Source organism: Miniopterus schreibersii, assembly GCF_964146895.1.
Source record: "Miniopterus schreibersii genome assembly, chromosome: 4".
Lineage (NCBI taxonomy): Eukaryota > Metazoa > Chordata > Mammalia > Chiroptera > Miniopteridae > Miniopterus > Miniopterus schreibersii.
Window position 1 is genome coordinate 8179844 of NC_138105.1, and position 22951 is coordinate 8202794.

The following is a 22951-nucleotide window of genomic DNA, read 5'->3' on the forward strand; positions in this document are numbered from 1 at the left end:
GGGACCAGAGCTGGAGCACAGTTCAGGCCCGAGGGCTCCTCATTTTAGGGACAGTGGAGCACATGTTAGAAGGTGACTGAGCCCCTAATGTCAGGTCCTTCACTCCAGCTCTAGATCACCCGCCCCTGCACTAAGCTTGTGCGGAAAAACGCACTTCCATCTTGTACAATTTCTGTGTTTCGGGGTTCTCTGTCACTCCCATTTGACTTAAATCAGTCAAGTGGCCACTTAAGAGAGAAGTTGTTTTGTGCAAGGGGTTTTGTGAAACGGGTTATCCATTCTGATCTTAGGACTGATAGTTCAAGGTGGCAGATGGTAGGTTTAAGCTAATCTATTGCAATCGCCTCTTAGCGAATGTCTGTATTGAAGGTATTAATTAGGTACCAATGAGAAACCATTTTGCCAAAGCTGACATGCTATACAAAAATACAGAGAACCACGAAGCAGAGTAGGGACCAGAGGGTGGCACCCTGTGGCATTTCAGACCAGAGGCTTGGGAAGGACTCGGGAGACACGGTTGGGGTCCTGCGTACGTGAGCCATGTGGTGGAGAGAAGCCCCAGCAAGTGGGGGTCACGAAAGCAGAAGCCCAGAAATGGGAGCACGATCCTGTGTCCCAGGCCCAGCGGGGTGGCAGCCCTCCCACACTTCTCATCCCCCACCCCCCGAATGGGAACCCTGACTCCACAGCTGCAGGGATGGGCCCGCGTGGTGCGCGCTTCTCTAAGGGTCTTGTCAAACAGCGTGACCCGTGGGGAGCCTCAGCTTCTCGGCAGGACAGCCTCATGGCTCAGCATCTACCGTCCATTTCAAAACCCTCCCCACTGTGCTGTACAAATATTCCGCATCCGTCTCAGCCTGGCCGAGGGGTGGCTCTCCTGACCCCCGTGCGTCACCTGCTTCCTTCTTAAGTCCCATGGGTCTGACATCCCGCGCTCTCATTTTAATTGTTCATAGCCTACCGCTCTGTTCTAATGCATGTGTGTCTTGCCATCTCCATTAAGGTGTAGCCTTAGAGCTACATCTTTAAAAGCCTTTAACATCCCTTTTGGCTACTATCTCTTCAAACGGAGGGTGCTCCACCAAAGCCTCTGTGTGTTCATTCAGCCAGAAACAATGGAGAGAACCTAATCTCCCCCTGCCCTCTCTTTCGCCAGGAAGATATGAGTGGCTGAGGCATTCGCTGCTATATATAGTCGGCTGATGTCAGCTGGATGCCAGCCTCTTCTGCAAGGCTCAGTCCCCGCTGATCAGAGCGAGGGACCATGCCGTCTCGGGCGCAAGGATAAGAGCCATCGGCCCAGGAGCCACCCGGTCCCACCGCCGTCTTCCCTCCACACCCGGGGATTCGTCCCGCTGGAAGGCAGGGCCCAGAGCAAGGTGAGTGCCCCGCTTCCCAAAACGGCTTATCCCTCGGCTGTCCACGGGGCCGCAGGGCTGTGACTCAGAAATGAGCATTCTTTGCTGTAAAGGACAGCTGTCGATGCCAATTTTAACGTCACCACCAGAGCGTTCTGCTTTGCTCTGTGTCCTTCCCTCATTGTCACAGTTTGCTGGAATGGATGTGCCGGGATGCTGTGCGAGTGGAGGCCAGTAAGGACACAGCGACAGGTGACCGTGAACCGGAACAGAGCGAGGGGAAGGAGGCCTCTCTCACTGTTCCCCGCTGCCTGACGGTCACTGCGCTGGTGCAGAGACAAGACCGAGCCTGAGGCCCGGGTGTCACCGGGCTCACCGTGACGCTGCGGGTCCATGAGTGACAGGCTCGGTCCCCGGCAGGGATGCACAGCACAGTCTCAGGAGAAAGCAGTAGCACATTCTTCATAGAGCAAGGATGCTCTTTCCAAAGGACCGTTATGACACCCCCGGGGAGCTCCTCACGTCGCTTCAACATTTGTTTTACAGGGAACGAGCCATGCTGTCACACAGCTCCACGGTGACGCAGAGGAAGCAGCAGGCCGCGGCCATCATGAAGGAAATCCACGGACATGGTACCACAACCCCTCTGCGGCGTGACCGTAGCCGGGCCCTAGCGCGGCCCCTTCCTGGCGCCGCTTACCGGCCTGTCGGCGTCCGCGCTCCGGGCATTGTGTCAGGGCAGAGCCGGAGCTCCGGGGGCACAGGGAGCCTATGGCCACTAATCCCTTTGTAGTCATTCTTTCTCATCTGGAAGCTATTTTCAGATGAGCAACTGCTGGAAGGAATGAGGCATCTAACAGCTGAGGGCCGTTGTGCGGGCTGGCCCGCCGCGGGAGCGTGGATGTCACTCCCGGTCTGTCTTCTTGTTGGTCAGGTCTCCGGTTTGTCTTCCTTGTTCATCCCACGTGGCAAGGCTTGGTTTATTTCCCTTATAGTCCATAAATCATTAGAAATCTGTTCTATCATCCTCCTCCCCCTTTTTTTACAAAAGATGTTAGGTTGGAATTCATAATTCACTGTAAATTTCTTTAACCCTGAAACCAGTCATCATGGTTAGTAATTAATTTACCGAGACCAACATATTTTGTGTGGAAATCTACTTTTATTTATAATTTCTAGGAAAATATAAAGTTCTTGTAATCTCAAAGCCTGCGATTCAAAATAATTTTCAGTGTAAATCAGATGCAAGGTGATTTCCACTCTCTCCTTTTCTTTAGGTTCTAGCAAATAACTCTAGGAATCAGTGCTTTAGACACTGCATTCTGATTGTTGTGAAGGAAACTCAGGGTCGTTCACGGGCAAAGGGTGTCGTCAATGTTAAAAGAGAGTAAGTAGAACATCCAGACGCTTTTCAGGGCTGACTCGAGCCATTCCAGACAGACCTGTGGAGTTTTCAGCAGGGTGCCCTGCAGCTCCCCCCAAGGGCAAGGAAGGTACCCTTCCACCTGAGCTGCACCGAGCCCCGGGCGTGAGGGCTGCAGGGGCGGCCAGGTGGGCAGCGCTGTTTCCACCTCACCTGCCCCAAAGGGAGCGAACGGAGCCCATAGCAGACGTTTTAGATGCTCCCCCGACAGTGCAGTCCAGTCGAACGGGTCGTTTTCTGTTTTCTGCAAGATGACATCAGCACATGAACCCAAGCCAGGCCCCGTGTCTCATGATGTCAAACTAGCTTGGAATAAAGCGAGAATGATTCTGGATCCGATTCCATTAGATTCCAGAACTGAAATCCATCCAAAGTCCCAAACACATGCTTCCTGACAGTGGATAGGCTTCCTTGTGCTTCCTGGTAATTTACTTGAAATTGTTTTTATAGTTTTCCTGGTCAATATGTCAAAAATCAGATGATCACTTGAATCCAAGACTAAATTATTTACCTTAAAACTAGACCTGAGATGTTATCATTTCCTCATTGCCCCATAATCATAAATCAATTGACCCCTTTAATGAATTCCCCGTTTAAATCACATGCTGGGTCCTACTCTAGCTTAGTCTAGACATGGACCTACAAGGATAAGAGTCGCCTTTCCTTTTTGTAAAGCATAACCCTGGTGTTTATGAAATATAAAAGAATACAGTTATATCTCAAGGGGGAAAATCCCCTCAACACCACCATCTGAGCAGCAGCAGGTCCGGCCCTGAGCCGTCCCCTGAAGCCCCCCTTCCCAGTCACGGGTGGAGTCACACGCTCTGCCTTTGCCTGGGGCCCGAGGATTCCAGATAACACAGGGATCATCCCAGCCTCTCTCACTCCTCACACAGAACAGCTGTAGTGCTTTATGGAGCAGCTTAAACAACTCCCCCCAGTCCCTCTGACAAGTTCTAGGGAACTTGCCTATCTGTACACAGCTTGATGTTTAGGGTCCTGGGGCTTAGGGGAGCATCAATTTTCTAAGGATGCAGAAATGAGACCTGGAAGGCAGAGAAACCGTTCTGGGCACCATCCTCCAGACTTTCAAATACTAAGTCGCAGCAGTAAAAATCTGGATGATTTAAGACACAGCGTGTGGCTGTCTCAATCTTAATTATACGACTAATTCAATCAAGCTGAACTGGATCGTCCTATATAGAAATGAAGAGAATGTTTTAAAAGCCCCCCTTCCCTTGTGCATCAGGATTTGTTTATAGTATTATAAGCAACTTATTTTTATATCCATTTTCAAAACGCATTTAGCCTGTAGGAGAATGGACTGTGACAATGAGCCGGCCAAGAGGGCCACCTTCCATCCCTGAGACTGAAGTCGGGTCCAGTCCTTGTTGTGGGGGAGACCACAGTGGGTGGGCCTTTGAGATCAATCAGTAGAAAAAGATAAAAATTAAAAAAACAAACAAACGAGAGTTTTTCAACAGAGCACTCATCCCACCTGAAGGAGAAATAATCTCAAGGAATTTCTGAGAAGTGCTATCCACCTAGATTAAACTATGAGAAACTGGGTAGACGTGAGGAAAAATGGCAACTCCTGGTCTCTCCTACCTACACCCCAAGTTGTTACTCATTATGGGCCCATTATGTTTGCTGTCAAATTGTGTCCCAGGAGCAAATATACCACACTCCCAACAAATAACTAATAAAACGTGTCCCTTGACACTAGGTGGTATCCTCTGGACCGACCACACTTACCGCTATGCCGTGGTCACCATCAGTACTGGGAATAGAGGCGCTGATGGGGCAGCTGTCCTGTGTTACTGTCAAGATACAAAACCTCTGTTTTGCACAGAAATATCAGAGCCATGTTGCACCATGTACGCGCGATTCTAAAACAGACTGAAACCTAGGATGACCTGGCCCTTGTGTGGGATGAGTCCTGTGGGGCAGGAGAGGGCTGCTTCTTGCTCAGCACCTCACCTGGGCTTGGACACTGAAGGACGCGTGGGGGGGGGGGGGAGCAAAGGGCCTTCGTAGAGAAAGAGAAGGGGGGCAGAAAGCGCGGAGAGACGCTCAAGAACACCTCGTGTTTGTCCAAAGTCGTGGGGCAGGAACTGGAAATAAAATGCCCATGAGAAGTGGAAGGGCCATGCCCCTAGTCGTAGGCGCAGATGTTGCTGACAGTTTAGAAGGAGAGCTTCAGAAACAGGGAGGGCCCCAGATCTTAAGGCTGCTTCTGCCGCCTTCCAGTTTCCTCAGTTTCCTCGCCTGGGCTCTGAACTGGTTTTTTGGGGGGGAGCAGGGGGTTTGTTTTGTGTTTTGTTTTTTCCCTGATGACTGGTGACCGGCTTTCCCCAGCACAGAGCAGAGGACCGGGGTGCTGGTTTTGTGATCTCAGGAGAAGGGCTTAGCTTGGTGTGAACAGGAACCCAGGTCCTAGATGGGGGGCTGTGGTCGATACGGTACCGGGATCCCCGGGTCCAGACCACACATCAGAGCCCTCAGCCGAAAGTGAGGAGGCCGGGTGTGCTGACACATCTAGTTCTCAATCCTGTCACTATTCTACTGAGCTATGTGCCAAAGCCAAACATCAGTGCATTGGGGTTTCTCCCCCAGTAAATAACAAAGGCAGTGGTAATATTGACGTAACTGCAAGGGCTCTTGGAAAAGCATAGAGTATAACATCTTGAATTTCAGATGAAAGACTATGTGAAGACCCTTTTCCCTTTCCTGTATGGGCAAATCTTAAACTGCAATTAATCAAGTCATCTGTATCAAAATAAGGACGCCAGGAAGGCCTTAAATACCACAGATCAAAAAGTTTGGGGCAGAAAAGAAACCTAACCTCACCTAATGCTTTCGTGCACAAGTTTGTTAGTTTTCTTTGGTTTAAAATTTCTCATAACCCTAAAAGAAAGGATGTTTTATTTTGAAAACTGGTGTGCAGTAACACCTTGTGAATTCATAGATGTCCCGAGCATGCCGCAGGCTGCTGCACCCCAGCACAGCCCCCCAGAAACAGAGCAGCAGGAAACCAGGCTAAGTTCCAGTTTCCGGCAGGTGTTTAATTCCGGCCACACTGTTCCGTCACCCAGGGTCTTTGCTGCCTTTCGCACTCTCAGGTGCTCTAGGTGTCCATCCTATAAACAGAACTAGATGATTCTGTTTGTGCCATTCGATTCATGTAATTTAATATATTGGTAATCCCATTTCTTAAATGTTTATAGATTTACACAGCCATGAGATGATAATATTTTAATTAACAGTTATTTTTTTAAGAACTTTATAAAATAGTCTTAGAACTCAAATCAAGGCAAAGAGATATAAAATAGGAAAATAAGAAATCCCAGATGGATTTCACTATCAACTTTTTAATATAGAGAAAATGATTAATAAAGTTTTATCAATTGTAGCCTTTTCGGGCATTTTTCAAAATCACAGTCTGTACTGTTATCTTTTATATAGCACATTGTGTTATGCAGTCATGTATATTTCATGGACTAATGGACGATCCACATAGTCCAACTGTTGGCAGTCCTGTCAGGTGCAGAGGAAATCTGCTGGCCTCAGTCAGGCTCCTAAGTAAAGCCAGGGACCACCCCACAGCCAGTCCGTTTCAGGGGTTCGGCCCCTTCCACCAGAGCTGCAGCTGCCAGGGGGTCATGGGGAAACAGTTGTGAAAGATCGCTTGTCTTACTACCATTATTTATAAGTGGGTATCTTTACCAAGTGTGAATTGAATCCACTGATCTAACTAAATATGTAACTTTGGCAGGATCAAGTTTTCAAATAAAAAATACAGAACGACTTGGGCACACATAAATCTTTGTTGACTTAATTTCAGAATGTTAATCCATGAAACTAATGGGAAAAAAAACAAACCCAAAAGAATGTTTCCTACGGAGGAATTTAAGTGTCTACTCATAAGACTATACATTGAAGTAAGTTTTGAAAAATGAACTGATCTCACTTTCAATGGTGACTGACATTCTTCCAATAAAATCTGATTTTCCTTTTGTTTCGAGCACTTGCAGTATAAAAAGTGGAAGGAAAGTATACTCAAAAATCGAAATGCATGAACTCTTTAAATGCAAGATTTCAAATCTTAATTTAACTACAAAAATCTTGTACATTGGAGGATACTACTGAGAAGCAATATTGGTGACAACTATTTAATATTTCTAGTAGACCAAAAATTATGAGATTTTGGGGGGGGGAATTAATTTGATTATGATCAAGACCCTAATGTTATGTGTTGATGTTTATCTTTCCATAATTAAATATTTATTCAAAGATAATCACCGATTCCTTGAAAGAAGAGCAAAATATAATAGATGATGTCTTATCAAATGATTAAAGAATAAAAAGAAAATTCTGGGTCAGTATCAATGACATCAGTAGGAAAACACGCCTCACAATATTATTTTCAATGGATGATCTAATGCCACAAAGACAACCTTTAATCCATCGGGTCAAGGATGCGTATCCTGAATAAGTTATATCATTTATCAGGCATCCAGCTCAGACGCAGCTAAGACCCTGCGCAGGGGTTTGCAGCAAAGGGCAGGGAACAGCTGAGCTAGGACTCCGTGTGCCCAGCGACGCCCTCCGCGCTCGGAAAGTCTAAATGGTGAGCGTGTCGTCAGTGGGCGGCCCGGGCTCCTGCTCTGGCCATGGCGCAGGTTTAGCTACCGCCCGGGAGGGGGCAAACCTGGGAGAAGTTACTTCATGTCTTTTGTTGTTTGTGCAAAATATGTTGACTTAACATTTGCCTGCGTCTAGTGGTATGCTAGCGAATATTGAACTACTGGTTCTTTGGCAGGGGGAATGCCTTGCTCTGTAGAGTTTCCTAATTTCTTTTCTTTTCTTTCTTTATTTTTTTGTTAATCTTCACTTGAAGATATTTTTTCCATTGATTTTTTTTTTTTTTTTTGAGAGAGTGGAGGGGGACGGGGACGGGGACGGGGAGAGAGAGAGATTGGTTGCCTCCCGCAGGTGCCCCTGGGGGCCCGCAATCAAACCTGCAACCCAGGCAAGTGCCCTTGACCGGGAATTGAACCCGAGACCCCTCAGAGCTCCGGCTGACACTCTAACCCCTGAGCCACACCAGCCAGGATGAGTTTGCTAATTTCTGTGGTATAAATACTCCCACGGTGGCCAGTATCAAGCTGCCATCAGAGTCACTGCGTGGGGACTTGTGGGGAGATGTGCAGCAACAGGACATTATGTAGTTTCCACCGAACAGATACATTAGATATAAATAACACCAAGAGCACAGATAATAGCAAAAATTAGTAAAAGATTTAGACAGTGATACTTTTTGAGTCTTTATTGCTCTGTTTTTAATATAACTTATCTAATTACTAACTTTATATAATTTAAGTGTAATAATGGTTGTGTTCATGGAGTTTAGTGCCTCATAGCTTTCCTGAATATTTATCAGTGGACTCTGGTGATTACGTAGCCTTTACTGACTGGCTTCTTTCCCTCAGCAATATACATAAAGAGATCATTCATGTCCTTTCATGGCTTGATACCACTTAATTAAACCTTTTATTCTGAGATCATTGTAGTTTCATATGCAAATATGAGAAATAATAGAGCTACCTCCCTTAACAGAATCCTTCTCAGAATAAAAGTTTATAATTTTGATAAAGTCCAATTTATCAGTTTATTCTTTAGTGGAGTGGACCATGCTTTGGTTGTCAACTTCAACGCTGCCGAGCCCTAGATCCCGAAGGTACAGTCGTGCGATCTTTCTTCTTGAGGCTGTTAAACGATGGGGGATTGGGTCGATAGATATTTGAATACTGACCCAGCCTTGTATCCCTGGAGTAAACCCCTCTAGCTCATGGTGTAGTTATTTTTATATGTTGCTGAACCCTACGTACTAATACTTTGTGAAAGGCTTTTGCTTCTGTATGCAGGAGGGATACTGGCCTGTAGCTTTCTGTGTGTCTGGTTTGGGAGCCAGGGTTGTGTTAGCTTAAGAATGAATTGGGAAGCGTCCCCTCTTTTTCCACTTGCAGGCAGAGGCTCTGCAGCCTCGCAGTGAATTCTTCCTTGAATGGTAGAATTCTCGGGCGACACCATCTAGCTCGAGAGATTACTCTTACTCTTCAGAGACATTTTAAATTTATAAATTCAATGGCCTATTCGGTATAGAAGTAATTAGAGTATCTACTTCACATGGGACAAGACGTGGTACTTTGCATTTTTCAAGAACTTGGTCAATTTTTTCCAAGATTTCAAATGAACGTGCAGAGCTGAGTGTAGCCATCTCATGGTCCATCTGCTACCTGCAGTGTCTGCAGTGGTCACTTTGTTCCTGACGGGGATCTGTGTTTTCTACAGTGTTTCAGTGTCAGTGTAGCTATAGAATTGTGAGTTTCACTGATCTTTTCAAACCCCAACTCCAAGTGTAACTGATGCTCGCTGTTGCACTTCTGATGGTAATTCCCACCCTTACCTTCATTATGCCTTACTCCTGCTTGCTTTGGGTTTAGCTGGCTCTTCCTTTTCTACATTTTTTATTTTTTTTATATATTTTTATTGATTTCAGAGAGAGGAAAGGAGGGGGAGAGAGAGAGAGAGAAACATCAATGATGAGAGAGTCATTGATCCGCTGCAGCCCGCAACCCGGGCATGTGCCCTGACCGGGAATCGAACCCCGATCGCCTGGGTCCTTGGCCAACGCTCAACCGCTGAGCCACGCCGGCCGGGCCTTTTCTACATTTTTTAGGTAGAAGCTTAGATCATTGGTTTGAGACCCTCCCTCTTTTGTAATGTACGCATTTAGTGCTAGAAAAGGCCCCTCCTCTCCCGCGGGGTGAACAGTGCGCCTCCCACTCTGACACGCAACGTGGTCATTGTCATTCAGCTCAGTGAACGTGGTATTTCCCCTAAGACTCCCCCTGCAGCCCGCTGATTATGTAGAGGGTGTTGCTTAGTTTCCAAAAGTTTGGAGATTTTCCTGTTATGTTTCTGATTTCTGGAGTGATTCCACTATGTTTCATGCATGGGGAACAACAGAGACTAACACATGAAGAGAACTCAAACCGTAAGGCCGTGTTTCCCGGCTGTGGGACGCAGCAAAGGCGCGCGTGGTCGTGGACGGAGGCCGAGGGGAGGGAGTCACAGGAACGGCACAGGCTGCACTGCAAGGACTTGGTCCTTCGACACTTCTCGCCTGCCCCCAGCATGTGGGCTCCTTGGCGACAGAGACGGGGAAACGGGGCGGCATGGGGGAAGGGTGGGCGTTCTAGTGTCAGGGGCAGCTCGGGCTGACGCGTCAAAAGTGGGGAGCAACACCGAGCTCATTAAGAAAACTCCCTAATTCTGGAAAGATTAAATTCTACTCCTAGTGAGGGCAGCGCACTTTCATTCACTCTGTGTGCCAAGCAGCAAGCGAAACGCTTCATAGGAAGCATTTCTTTAACCCTCACATGAACCCCCTGTGGTCGGTCTTAACCCCTGAGCCCCATTTTATAGATGAGGACACTGAGGTTTAGAGGAAAAGGAACACACCTGTGACCATGCTGCTGGGGAGTGGCGGAGCCAGGGGTGGCAGCCTGGGCACAGAGCCCGTATCTGTGTCACCACCACACTAGCAGCTGGCAGCTGGTAAGTGAGGGAGCCCAGAGGAGCACCTAAGTGCTCACCACGGGGTTCTCACACACGTGCGTGTCGCTTTGCAGGCGTGGACGGCATGCACCTGGGCAAGAAGGTCAGCATCCCCCGCGACATCATGCTGGAAGAGCTGTCCCACCTCGGTAACCGCGGCGCCCGCCTGTTTAAGATGCGCCAGAGACGGTCGGACAAATACACGTTTGAAAATTTCCAGTATGAATCGAAAGCACAGATAAATGTGGGTATAACTTGATCACGTGGTATGTAAATAAACGGGCCACGTTTCTAAACGTGTAGGTATTTCCAGGTTCCCAAACAAGCACCCCGCCTATGTTCTTTCCGTCGATCCTGCCAGACTCCCTTTACCATGACCGTGAGTAGTGTCGGCGGGTAAACAGAAGAATGTCCCGTGTGACTGAGTATCTCTAGTCCCGCAGGGACGCTGTGAGCCTGGGGACTGGCACTTGAGGCCCTGGCCTTTCTACTGGAAGCAGGCGGGGGGGGGGGGGGGGGAGGTCCCGGCACTGGAAGCGAACACGTGTTATCACTGTGAGTTAAGTATTGGGGGGGAAATGCTCCCGGAGCGTGGCGCCACCGGCGGGGGGGGGGGGGGGGCGCCTGGCGCCCAAGGAGCCGGGAGCTGCACAGGCTTGGTCCCCGGCGTGACTCCATGTCTTGCCGGGAGGGCTGGTGCTATCAGCCTCCAAGCCAGTGAGGACAACACTCTTCAGACAAAAGGTTTCCTAAAGTAAAAGCTAGTAAACAAACAAACAAACTCCCTCCCGGCGATCAATGCAATTTGCTCAAACGTTAAGTAGCGTTTTAAAAATGGAAAATGTAGGCGCAGTTTGGGGCTCACTAGACTGCTCAGAAACTGTCCAGTTCAAGCCACCCAGACCTTGTCCGACATAAAGAGGAACCACGGGAAATGTGCATTCTTGTTTTTTGTTTTTTTAATCTTCACCCAAGGATACTTTTTTCCATTGATTTGTTTTTTAGAGAGAGTGGAAGGGGGGGAGGAGAAGAGAGAGAGAAAACAGAGACATTGACTGGGGGTGGTTGCCTCCTGCACCTGCCCCAACTGGAGTCGGGGATCGAACCTGCAACCCAGGCACGTGCCCTTGACCAGGATCCAGCCCGAGGCCCTTCGGTGCGCAGGCCGACGCTCTAACCACTGAGCCACCCCAGCCAGGGCAGAAATGTGCATTCTTAACAAGAGGTGAGGACCCATTGCTGGCTACACAAGCCAGTCTCGACGCTCTGGTTCAACTCCACACACAGAAAAGAAAGGCAAGAAGGGATAGGGGAAGAAAACAGGCATCCGAGGGAAAGCACCGCAGAAGGGTATTCACGGTAATGAAACTTCTGCAAGGGCGTTTGTTAGGCCCACACCTCGCAGTGGAGCCGACCCAGCCTTTAGCACAAGGGGCTTCGCGAACACCCCGGGAACCTTAGGTGCTGTGGGGAAAGAGAAAGCCTACTATAACGACTAATTCTGAAATAAGACCAAACTAGATACACTGGGGTCCTGAAAACCTATTCACTGTGTTCAAAAATTAACATTTACTATGTATTTGGCACAAATTATGAGGCCTTTAACTTATGGTCTTTAATTATGATAAAGAGTTGGATTTTAGGACAAAATAGTCTTTTTCCCCCTCACATTTCTATAAAATGAAATTAGTATTGAAATGTAAAACTGTACTTCACTATATCACCTTATAAATAAATATAGAAATAAAAAAGCATTAAAATATTTTCTGCTTGCTTATGTAGTACAGAAAAAAGTCAAAATTGGTCTTTATTACTGAATTTTTCTTTCTAAATTTAAGAGATAATTTGACTTTATGCACTTCTTATATAGCCTGGCTTTTTAAAACACATGCACTTCCCCTATGTAAGTAACAGAGCAACAGTGCTTTGTTATAGAGATGAGGTCCGGCTGTACTTCTGAGGACCTAACCTACTGCAGTGTCTATTTTCTCTGTTAAAATGCAAATTGGCTGTTTTCAAAGTGCTTTATTATCACCATACAATAAATTCTATGTTATAATAATATACAAATTCACCTAAAACTTAAAAGACAAACATCTTTTAAGCACTTTATTTTCTAGAAATCCCAAATTCTTCCTTCTACAAGTTTAGGAAACTTAAAGTACAATTTTATTTTATTTTTTGTTACACTTGACTAGTGTTCAAATATCAGATTAAATTTTAAAACAAGACATACTAAGGAATCTAATTAAATCCAAACTCTAAATAAAATAGCAATGTAACAGTGACGAGGCCCGATGTTTGACCAGTACGCTCTGCATTCGGTTAGTAAAGACTTAGGAATTAAGCAGACTCACCTCCCAAGGCTGCTGCAAATAGGACACGAAATAATTGATGCAAAGCCCTCGCCCAGCCCCCAGCCCACAGTGAGGCTCAGAAGATTGTTATGAAGTGGACTGTCATCCTGAAACGGACCTTACACTGACGGCAGTAAAATTTCTCATCCAGCCTGGCCGGCGTGGCTCAGCGGTTGAGCATCGACCTGGGATCCAGGAGATCGAGGTTCGATTCCCAGTCAGGGCACATGCCTGGGTTGCTGGCTCCATCCCCAGCGGGGGGCGTGCAGGAGGCAGCCGATCAATGACTCTCATCATTGATGTTTCTCTCTCTCTCCCTCTCCCTTCCTCTCTCTGAAATCAATAAAGATATATTTTTAAAAAATTCTCATTCATCAGCTCAGCCAATGACCATGTAAACGATGAGGCTCCGTGAAACAATGAAGCGACAGTGCAGTGAGCTCCTCCGCTGTCTGCAAGCGCTATGAATGGAGGCCCCTGCATGTGACATCTCCTGTGGGGGTGCTAATGTTCTCGAGTTTTCAGCTGTTTGCTTTTGCCCGATGCAGCACAACCTCGCCATGCAGAATGGGAAACTGGACGGAAGCACCTTGGATGGGGGGTCACAGCAAGCCCCGTTCACGCCTCCTAACACCCCAGATCCAAGGAGTCCCCCGAATCCAGAAAACATCGCACCAGGTAATGCGCCGCCTTACGGACAGAACATAAGGTTGCTGCACGTTTAGACGTGTGGCTCTAGTCACTCGGCTCCTTTGGTAAATGGAATGAAAGTGACAGCTGGCTTCATTAGGGTCAAAACAGGCAAAAGCAGGTTTACAATTGTGAGCACACAAAAGACAGAGTTTATTCTTGCAGATTTATTTATCAATTACTGTGTTTTCCCTGTGAACCACTGTAGACCCACTTTCGCCCACCCTATATTTGTTTGTGGGTAAGTTCAAGGCCAATGTAAAGGTTTAGACCTAAGGAGTCATGCGGAACATTGACGGTGGTCCTATGTTCCCTCAGACGGCCCGTTGTATTTGCGGGAAAGTACCTCTTACATTAAACATGGAGTCATGTGCAATTATATTGAAATTCTATTTGTATAAAACTGTACAGTGTGTGAAGTGCTATGACATATATTTGTCTCCCTTAATTTCACAATAACTCCATGGCACTTTTATTACAATCTGCATTTTACAAATTAAGAAACTGAGGTACGAGTGGCTATGCATCCATACTGACTGATGATAATGAATTAAATCCAGGTCTGGTACCAGGTTTACAGTTGTGTGATCATTCTGTCTACGGGTGAAGACAAACGAGGGGAAAATACACAAAAATAAAACAATTGTGTTAGGGCAGTGGGATTTTAAGAAACTTTTGAAAATACAAAATTTAAAAATATCGAGTCTTGCATGCCCGACCCCTGATCAACTTTAGGAAAGGAAAACGAAATAAAATGCGGTGGCAGTGACAGTGGAGTTCTGGGTACTGTACAGGACAGACGCAGGAAAGTCCAGTCTGGTCTCTTGGGAAGACAGCAGTGGCCACACAGAGGAGGTCGTCTCAAGCTGAGGCCTAAATAGGAAATGGCAGGGGACAAGAACTGCCGAGGGCAGGCCCAGGAATCACATGGACAGTAGGGAGGCATGAGGGACAGAGCCACAGTTCTGGATCGTAAAAGGTGAGAGAATAACGTCAGGAGGTGAGGCTGGACAGGTTGGTGGGACGGGTGTGTCCTGCTGAGTGACTGAGATTCCTGTCCCGGGGCAGTGAGTGACACCATCAGGTTTTCCGGTCGTAGGTCACTGGGGCAGCGGAGGGGAGGGTGCCTGGCCTGGGAGGGGCTGGGAGCTGAGGGCTGAGCGCGAAGGCTCCTGTGAAAGGCCAGGCAGGAGGCGGCAGGGCCTGACCCGGGCAGTCCTGGGGGAAACGCGGAGGACAGAGGGCGTCTTCTAGAATAAAGTTCCCAATATTGTCTTTGCAAATCACTTCCATAGATTTGTAAGCAGTGCCTGAGACTGACTGAGCCAGATCTCTGGAGGGAAACCCTCAGCATGTGGGTCCCTACCAACGTTTCAAATAGGCACCCGAGGCGGTTCGGAAGCAGAGTCTGAGAGCCGCTGTTCGGAAATCCTCCAGCAGTGTGGGTGTGATACTTAGCGGCTGGTTGCGGGAATGAGGGGTGCCTGGGACAATGCTGTCTTGGCGCCTGAGGGCAGAGGGATGATCACATTTGCTGAGAGAGCGGTTTGTTTGAAAAATTTCCACACAGGAAAAGAAACAGGGTGTATTAGCAAACGGCTGCACCCAGGTCTAAGAGCGCAGGGGCAGTAATACTCACTGCGACAGATACAGCGGGTGCTGGGAGAGAAGGGCCTGAAGGTCAAAACTCAAGCTTGGAATCAGCGATGTGTAGGTGACCAGTAGAGCCAGGGACAGAAGTGAAATTCTCGGGCGGAGTGTATAGCATAGATAAAGAGCGCCGAGGGACACCAGTGTTTGAGGGGCAGGCCAGGAAAAGAAGCCTTAAAAAGAGGCTCCTGTTAGATGCTGGAGGCCGTGAGAAGAAAGTTAAAGTGCCACACGAAAGAACTACCGAGAGGCGGACTATGGAGTGTAAAGGAAGGACAGGCCAGGTTGGACAGAAGGAGGCAGAGGCTGTTTTGGAGACAGGAGAGAGCACAGGAGCGGAGAGCGGGAGGGCTCCGGCGGGAGGCCTGGGCGCAGGGCCTGCCTCCCGGAGCAGAGAATTGCTGGAAGGACACGGTGGGTGGTGTGGCCGTGTGCGCGGAGAGTGCAGGGCTGTGTCCTGAGGACTTAGACCATGCACTCACTGTGTGTGAGAGTGGTTTATAGTTTATGTCACAGTTTGAGTGATTTTTAAACGGCACTTACAGAAACTGTCTCCCTCCTGCGAGAGGAGCCGGGGAGGAGGTGAGACCAGATGCAGAAGAGCAGTTAGGAAGGAAATCTTCAGGAACCAGGTCAACGCAGGAGGGACACAGCAGGGACTGAGCAGAGCAGGGCCTCACAAGGGAGTGCAAATCCCTTCACCACTTTGAAGCTTAAACAGCTCTCGCTCAGCACTTAGAGACAAGGCGGGGCAGTGCCTCTAGCAAATCAGCTCCAAGACAGGGACGCTGTGTCTTCACCGCTATTTCCACACAGACACTCGATACATATTTTCAAATTCATTCATTAATTATGATATCTAAAGCCTATAAATTAATGGGAGGGGCCCAATTTTTAAAAATTAAATGAATAGTTGCACTGAACAATGTATACTAAGATAGGGGTTCCTTTCGAAAATTCCTTTAAAGGGGCTACTGCATGTCTAACACTTTCAGGCTACTCGTTTCCGAGAAGTCATACAAAGGATGCCTTCTTCGTAAACTTACTTTTAGGCAAAACGTCAGGTGGAGTTTCACAACTCTCAGGGACTGTGTTTACCTATTCTCGCTATATTTTTCCAAAGGATATTCCGGGCCACTGAAAGAAATTCCTCCTGAAAGATTCAACACCACAGCTGTCCCCAAGTACTACCAGTCGCCCTGGGAACAGGCCATTAGCAGTGATCCGGAGCTTCTAGAGGCTTTATACCCTAAATTGTTCAAGCCCGAGGGGAAGGCAGAGCTGCCTGATTACAGGAGCTTCAACAGGTAACTCAGTTATCCTGGGCGGCGGGTTGGCCTGTGCCATCCTGGTCTTTAGACCACGGTACAGAGAACTGAATCCTCTGAAAGAAAACCCCTTAGCTAGGGTGTGCGAGGAGGAGGGGTCCAAATATTCCAAGCTTTTAGTTGGGAACTCTGAAGGCTATACCACTGGAATAAAGGTGAACGAGAGGCATGCCAACGTTCATGACAATAAGTGCGTGGGCCGATCCACAGTCGTAGACTGGATAAAGGTCACCTCCTCTAAACCAAACTGCTTGCCAGGACTAAAGTAAATCCTCTCTCCAAGAAAGATGACACCACTTAGAGACTCTAATTATCTCTACAGTTTTTATACACAACGTTCATCAGTCAATTCAGAATTACCGGACATACCTGAGACAAGACCAAATGACTAAAAGTGAAGAGAAAAATAATAAACGAAAGAAACAGACACACAAAAGATCCCGTTACTGGAATGGCCAGCTGCCTGGGAATGCTTTTTGAAAGGGTTAAATGGAAATCCTATAAAAAACAAAAATACAACAACTGTAACTGAGAAGTTAAAATACCAAGTCACTGGGTCCATATAAAACTCACAGGAAACACAAAGGACAGAGAAACGCTAAAATAGGTGAAGGGAATACAGTCTGTACAATCCAGTCTGTGGAAAACCACAGGGGACAGATGATCTGGGGTCTTCAATAAATAAAATGTGAAGAAGTTTCAACAGGGATATCTGTAATACAAAAAACCTTTGAGAGACATAATTTTAAAAGACAGGCAAAAGGAAACCATTGCATTCAGAGACGCACACTTGAGTTATTAACATAGAAAGGTTTTGAAAAAATCTTTTATAAATTGATCTTATCATGAAAGTCAAAATAAGGACAACCACTGGGGCAGGAGAGGGTTGCGATGGGCCGCACAGGGTCAGTGCTCCTGTAGAGACTCAGCACGCGTGATGACAAGGTGTTTGCTTTAGAATAAGCTGCTGTACATGCGTATGAGGTTTTCTGTACTTGTGTGATATTTCATAATAGAAATGTTTTTAAAAATTAAATACATAGATTTCATGGCAGATTCAACACAGCTGAAGAAAGAATTCAAAAGTGGATGGTGACAATGTCCAAACCGGAGCACAGAGGAGACAGGGATTAAAATGCAGGAAAATAGCAGAAGACCCACTTGGAAATGAAGTGCCAACTATGGGTGTGGTTAGAGTCTCAGGAAGGAATGAGGCAGAATAAGGCAGAAGCACTGTCTGAAGAATTAACGGCCAAGAATTTTTCAAAATTGACAAAAGACATCAGGCCTCAGATCCAGTCAACCACACGAAGACACAGGGCTGCAAATGGGCTGAAAACCAAGTCAATGAGAACATCTCAAAGCTCGTGGGATGACACCTTGAAGGTCGGGAAATCAATAACTGCTAGCCTGTGAGTCTATATCCAGGGAAAATACTCTTTAAAGGTAAAAGTTAAAATTAAAAACACATATGCATATTTTCAGACAAAGGTGTTGTTTTAATAAGCAAAAGTTGTAGGTACAAAAAAGGAAAAATAAAACTGTCCTTGTTCACAAATGACATGATTATGTCCACAGGAAACTCAAAAGAAGCTACAGGTTAGTAATTAGAATCAGCATAGAAATTAATGATATTTTTATATACCCACATAAAAAATTAGAAAATAAATAATATTTGTCATCTTTTACTTTATGATTTATACACTTTTAAAAATGTATCTTATACTTCAATAAATTTTTATTTTAAAAAATCACATAGGCAAAGTAATCTCAATAGTTATCTTGGTCTTTATAAATGTGATAAAAGCCATTCTTTGAATCAGTCCAGAACACATTCCAATAATTTTAAAAAGGTTAAAATAATTTCTAGGTACAAAGTGGGTTAATATCTTTCCTGCTATAGGTTATTTAATGGAATTTTATTTTATCAAACTACTCAAAGTTATGAGAAAATAACTTGACTAGAAATTTAGTTCCTCACACAACTATTATACATTTTAAAAATAAAATGTAATAAGTACAAGTTTTCCTTCTCTTTCTTAAATAATTCAATGTTATTATATTAAGACTTCATTCTAATACATGTTTTTGTGTGTTTTTTGCAAAAACAAATGAGAGAAAGAGAGAGAGAGAAGTAGTTTCCAAATATCCCCAAAGTCCTTTGCAAAGAGTAATATAATATTTATTGGTGGCCCCACATTATTTAATAATCATTAGATGTTGTTAGTGGAGTGTAGAAGGCGAGAGGCAGTCTAGTAGCATTCAGCAGGGACAATGACCAAATGAGAAATGGCTCCCAAGTCTAATCATGATTTCAAAACAGCCCACAGTTACTCCAACTTTGTGCTCCTGTACTCGTTTTGAATGTACTATTGTAACAAGGGAGGGAAATTAAACTGGAAGCAAGGTTTCCAGCTCTGTTTCAGAAAGCTGTGTCACTTAACTCTCCCTGTATTAATTTCCTTGTCTGTAAAATAAATTCTATGATTATATGACTAAAGTACCTTTAAATATATCACACACATTAGGTATTTAGTTGTGTAACTTATTTTAATTTTTTATAATCATCTTACAAAATTCTTTACCTTATAGAATAATCAGTATCAAGGGTGTATTATAAGTCCAGCACTATTAATTAGCACAAATGCAATTCCATTACTGATCAATCAAAATAAACAAGAAAGCACCTATTAATTGTGAATCTGAGTGGAACAGGCTTCTTACTCAGTCCATAGATGACCAAGTGTAAAATCACATTAAATCAGATCTACGTTGAAGAAATGTTGTGGGAATTATAGGGATGCAGGGTTAGCTTCTGGTAGACTAGTTCAAATCTTTTAGTGGAAATTTTTGCTTTACTGTCTTTGACTAAAATTTGAAACCATTTTCAGAGACCTTAAATATCCTACAAGTAGCCTCACTTTGAATGTTTAACATCTCTGTTAATAGACTTTCTTTACTTTGTGTGCCTAGAGCAATAAAAATTCAAGCAAACAGGATACAGCCTCAATGGTGCCAAAGAAAAGAAAACTCTGCTTTTCAAACACAAGCTTTCACTGGGTCAGAGGTAGGAGGTAGGAGACCAGTGATGGAACGGAAGGGAATGTTTTCATTTACAAGAGAAGAAAATGACCCACAAACTGGGAGGGAAAAATACACAGAACTGGACAAAAAGGGAAAAAGCAATAGACTTTGTACCAAACCCAAATACTGGATTTCAGTGGCTGAGGAACATTTCTTCTTTGATTCAATGCAGAAAAAACATAAGTAAGTGAGTAAATTCCATTTCTGGAATTCATAAGCATAAGGTTAATTGACCAGATTCAACCTAAATCTAGGAATGAAGTCTGGCATCTTATATCCAGTGGAAACCACATATTTTCAAACTCCCAGGATGGAAGTGTGTCACCAGAACCCAAGCTCTGCTGCCTGGCGCCACAAAATCCAAACTCGTGAGACAACTGTTAATGAAGAAGGAATGAGGTTTATTCAAGTCCTAGTCACCTGAGGAGATGGGGGACTTTTGTCCAAAGCCCATCTCAACATCTCAGTGCAGGCAAAGGTTTTTATAAGGAGGGAGAGGGAAAGAAGAACAAAGAAATCAAGGAAAGGGGGTTGAAAAGTTCTCTACTTGCAGACCAGCGCAGTGCATTCCGATAAGGACCTCAAAAGTGGTCCAGTGATGGTCTGGTGTGTGTCATCCTGGACTTCAGCATACTGGTTCTATGTCATCCTGGTTCTACGGTTGAAGGTCAGCAAATCTCCTGGAACTGGGGTGACTTAAGGGCAGAGTCTATATCTTCTGAATTTAGTTCTTAGGATTCTTATGCAAACATGTTCTTTATCTATAAGCTACATATTAGTCAGGGTGGGCATGTACAGAAACAATGTCAAAAGAATGGTGGGGTGGGTGACGATCCCCAGTGACATGTGTGTCCTGTGCGATTGTGCAGACACAACCCAGCAGGGCCATGCTTGGCTGGATGCTTGGCTATCTCTGTTTGGATAGTCTTAACAATTTTTAACAAGGGTCCCCGAGTTTTCATTTTCCACTGGGCCCTACAAATTTCGTAGCTGGTCCTGATCCCAGGCTCTAAGCTTAACAAGTGTTTCCTGACCTACCAGGCAGACTGGTGCTTTTTACCTTAAGCAGCTCTGTATTCGGGACATTCTTCCCTTAGTAACTGTCTTAGTCCACGACATGTTGTTCTTTTTCTCGCATTTCAATGTTTACTTTTTAGTGAGCTCACCGAAGTTAAGAATAACTACAGCCTTTCCATCTTCAAGTTCCTAGCTCATGGCAGAGTAGCTATACTGAGCTATCACTTATTAGTTGTATGAATAAATGAATGAGTCAACAAATGAACAAACTATTTATATACAATGGTACGTTTCTAAAATGATAAAATATTGTCTTGGACACCTTTGGTATCCAAGAATAATAGGTTTTACTTAGGCACAGAATCAAATTTGAGTCCTAAAGACTCTTCAGTTCATTAAATCAAAGGACCAAATGTGGGACATTGAATCAGATAGTGACATCATGTGACAGCAATGTGGTTAGACACTGCTCAAGTGGGTGGACATTCCTTAACACCCTGCATTTATTTTTACTTTTTTTAATCCTTACCCGAGGATATTTTTTCCATCACTTTTTCAGAGAGAGTGGGAGGGAGAGCGAGAGAGAGAGAAACATCGATGTGAGGGAGACACATCAATTGGTTTCCTCCTGCAGGCACCCCGGCTGGAGCCAAGGATTAAGTCTGCAACGGAGGTGCACACGCTTGGCTGGAATCGAACCTAGGACCCTCTGGTCTGCGAGCCAGCGCTCTAAGCACCGAGCCAAACTGGCCAGGGCTCAACACACCACGGTTAGAAAGTGATCTCAGAAGGCCCAGTGCTCCTTAAGAAGCATCTCATGAGTGCGTGGTACAGGGTAGTGACGAGAAAAGCAGGCCCCCAAGGAGTGCGGGGCCCTGGGTTTAAACCCTGGCTTTGCCACTTCCTAAGTAGGTGAGTGTGAGCAAGCCATTTAACAGGTTGTGCCTCCGTTTCACCCATGATGTAGGGATGTCCCTAGAACCGGCTCGGGCGGCTGCGGATTTAGTGAGACAGTCCTGTGAAGTCCTGATGCTTGAAGCGTGGCCACAGACCAACATGGGCTTCGTGGGGACTGGTTAGAGGTACAGACTCTCAGGACACGGCCTGGGGTGACTAAATTAGCATCTGCACTTAAACAAGGGCCCAAGGCGATTCCTGCACCAGTACAGTTTGAGGAGCACTTCCAGCAGTGGCCTGTGATGGTGCCCGGTCCAGAACTGTTAGCTTTCATAGCTACTTAACCTTTTCAACTTTCATAATCGCAGAGCACCCGAATGAAAATCAAGTTCCTGGCTAAATGCTAAGAGTAATGAGGACCTAAGTCCCTCTCATGAGCCCGGAATGACCGGCATAGACAATCAGTGCTGCGGGGATTTGGCTCAGGAAGGGGGAGTGGGCCGGGATAGCTGCTGGGAAGCTGGGACTTACAGGCCACAGGACGCAGGCAGGTGGAGCGGAGCAGGGAGGGAACATCTCACGCAGGGCAACACTGAGAGCCAAGGCCCAACGGCCAGAAATGATTCTGACGATCTCCAGGTACAGGGAATAGGTTAGTTTAGCCCCAGACTAAGGGTACGTACGACGGGACTGTCACCAGTTTGTTATCAGGCATCTGTTTTATTGGGCATGGTCCTTTAACGGAAACGCTCATTCCGAGGTCAAAACCAGAAATCGTGCTAAGAATATAGCACAGCATGCCCATAAGATCATTAATTCAGCTGTTTTCTATTCTCTAGTTGATACATTTGGAAGTTAATTTATTCTTATTTTTCTTCCCCACAGGGTTGCCACTCCATTTGGAGGCTTTGAAAAAGCATCGAAAATGGTTAAATTCAAGGTTCCAGATTTTGAGCTACTGCTTCTAACAGATTCCAGGTTCATGGCCTTTGCCAACCCTCTTTCTGGCAGACGGTCCTTCAACAGGACTCCCAAGGGGTGGCTTTCTGAGAACATCCCCATCGTGATCACGACCGAGCCCGCAGAGGACGCCGCGGTCCCCGAGTCGGAAGACCTGTGAGGGCACCGCCCCGGCCCGGCGCCTGCTCGCTGATTTCCCACCGGCAGGGCCGCTCGCCTCCTCGAGCGGTAACTGATAGCAGCTTAGCAGTTTCCTTCCATGGCCTTTAACTCCCACCTCAGGTCAAATACTAATAAACCGCTCACAGTCTTGTTTTAAAACTTCTACTCGCCTGTCCTTCTTCCTCACTTTGTTCTCACTTGGTCTCAACCACCCCGCCGCTCCCCTGAGAGCCCAGATCAGACACCTCGGGGCGCACCCTCCTTCCAGGCGCTGCTCCCCAATCAGCTTTCCAAGCGGCATCTAGAATGAAAGCAAGTCCAGACATTTAGGCCCATCCGTGTTCTGTTTAAGGGAGGAGAGCTGTGCGAGGCCATGGACGCGCATCGACAGAAGAGGGCTGG

General features: G+C 46.1%; 1 protein-coding gene across 1 annotated transcript; it reads left to right on the forward strand.

Moving 5' to 3' along the window:
* Positions 1–933: 933 nt before the first annotated feature.
* Positions 934–22723, forward strand: MYOZ2 (myozenin 2). The gene is made up of 6 exons (XM_081137561.1): positions 934–1379; positions 1905–1990; positions 10479–10648; positions 13310–13439; positions 16225–16408; positions 22313–22723. The coding sequence occupies exons 2-6, from the start codon at positions 1915–1917 to the stop codon at positions 22545–22547; spliced, it is 795 nt and encodes a 264-aa protein (XP_080993687.1). The 5' UTR covers positions 934–1379; positions 1905–1914; the 3' UTR covers positions 22548–22723.
* Positions 22724–22951: the final 228 nt, after the last annotated feature.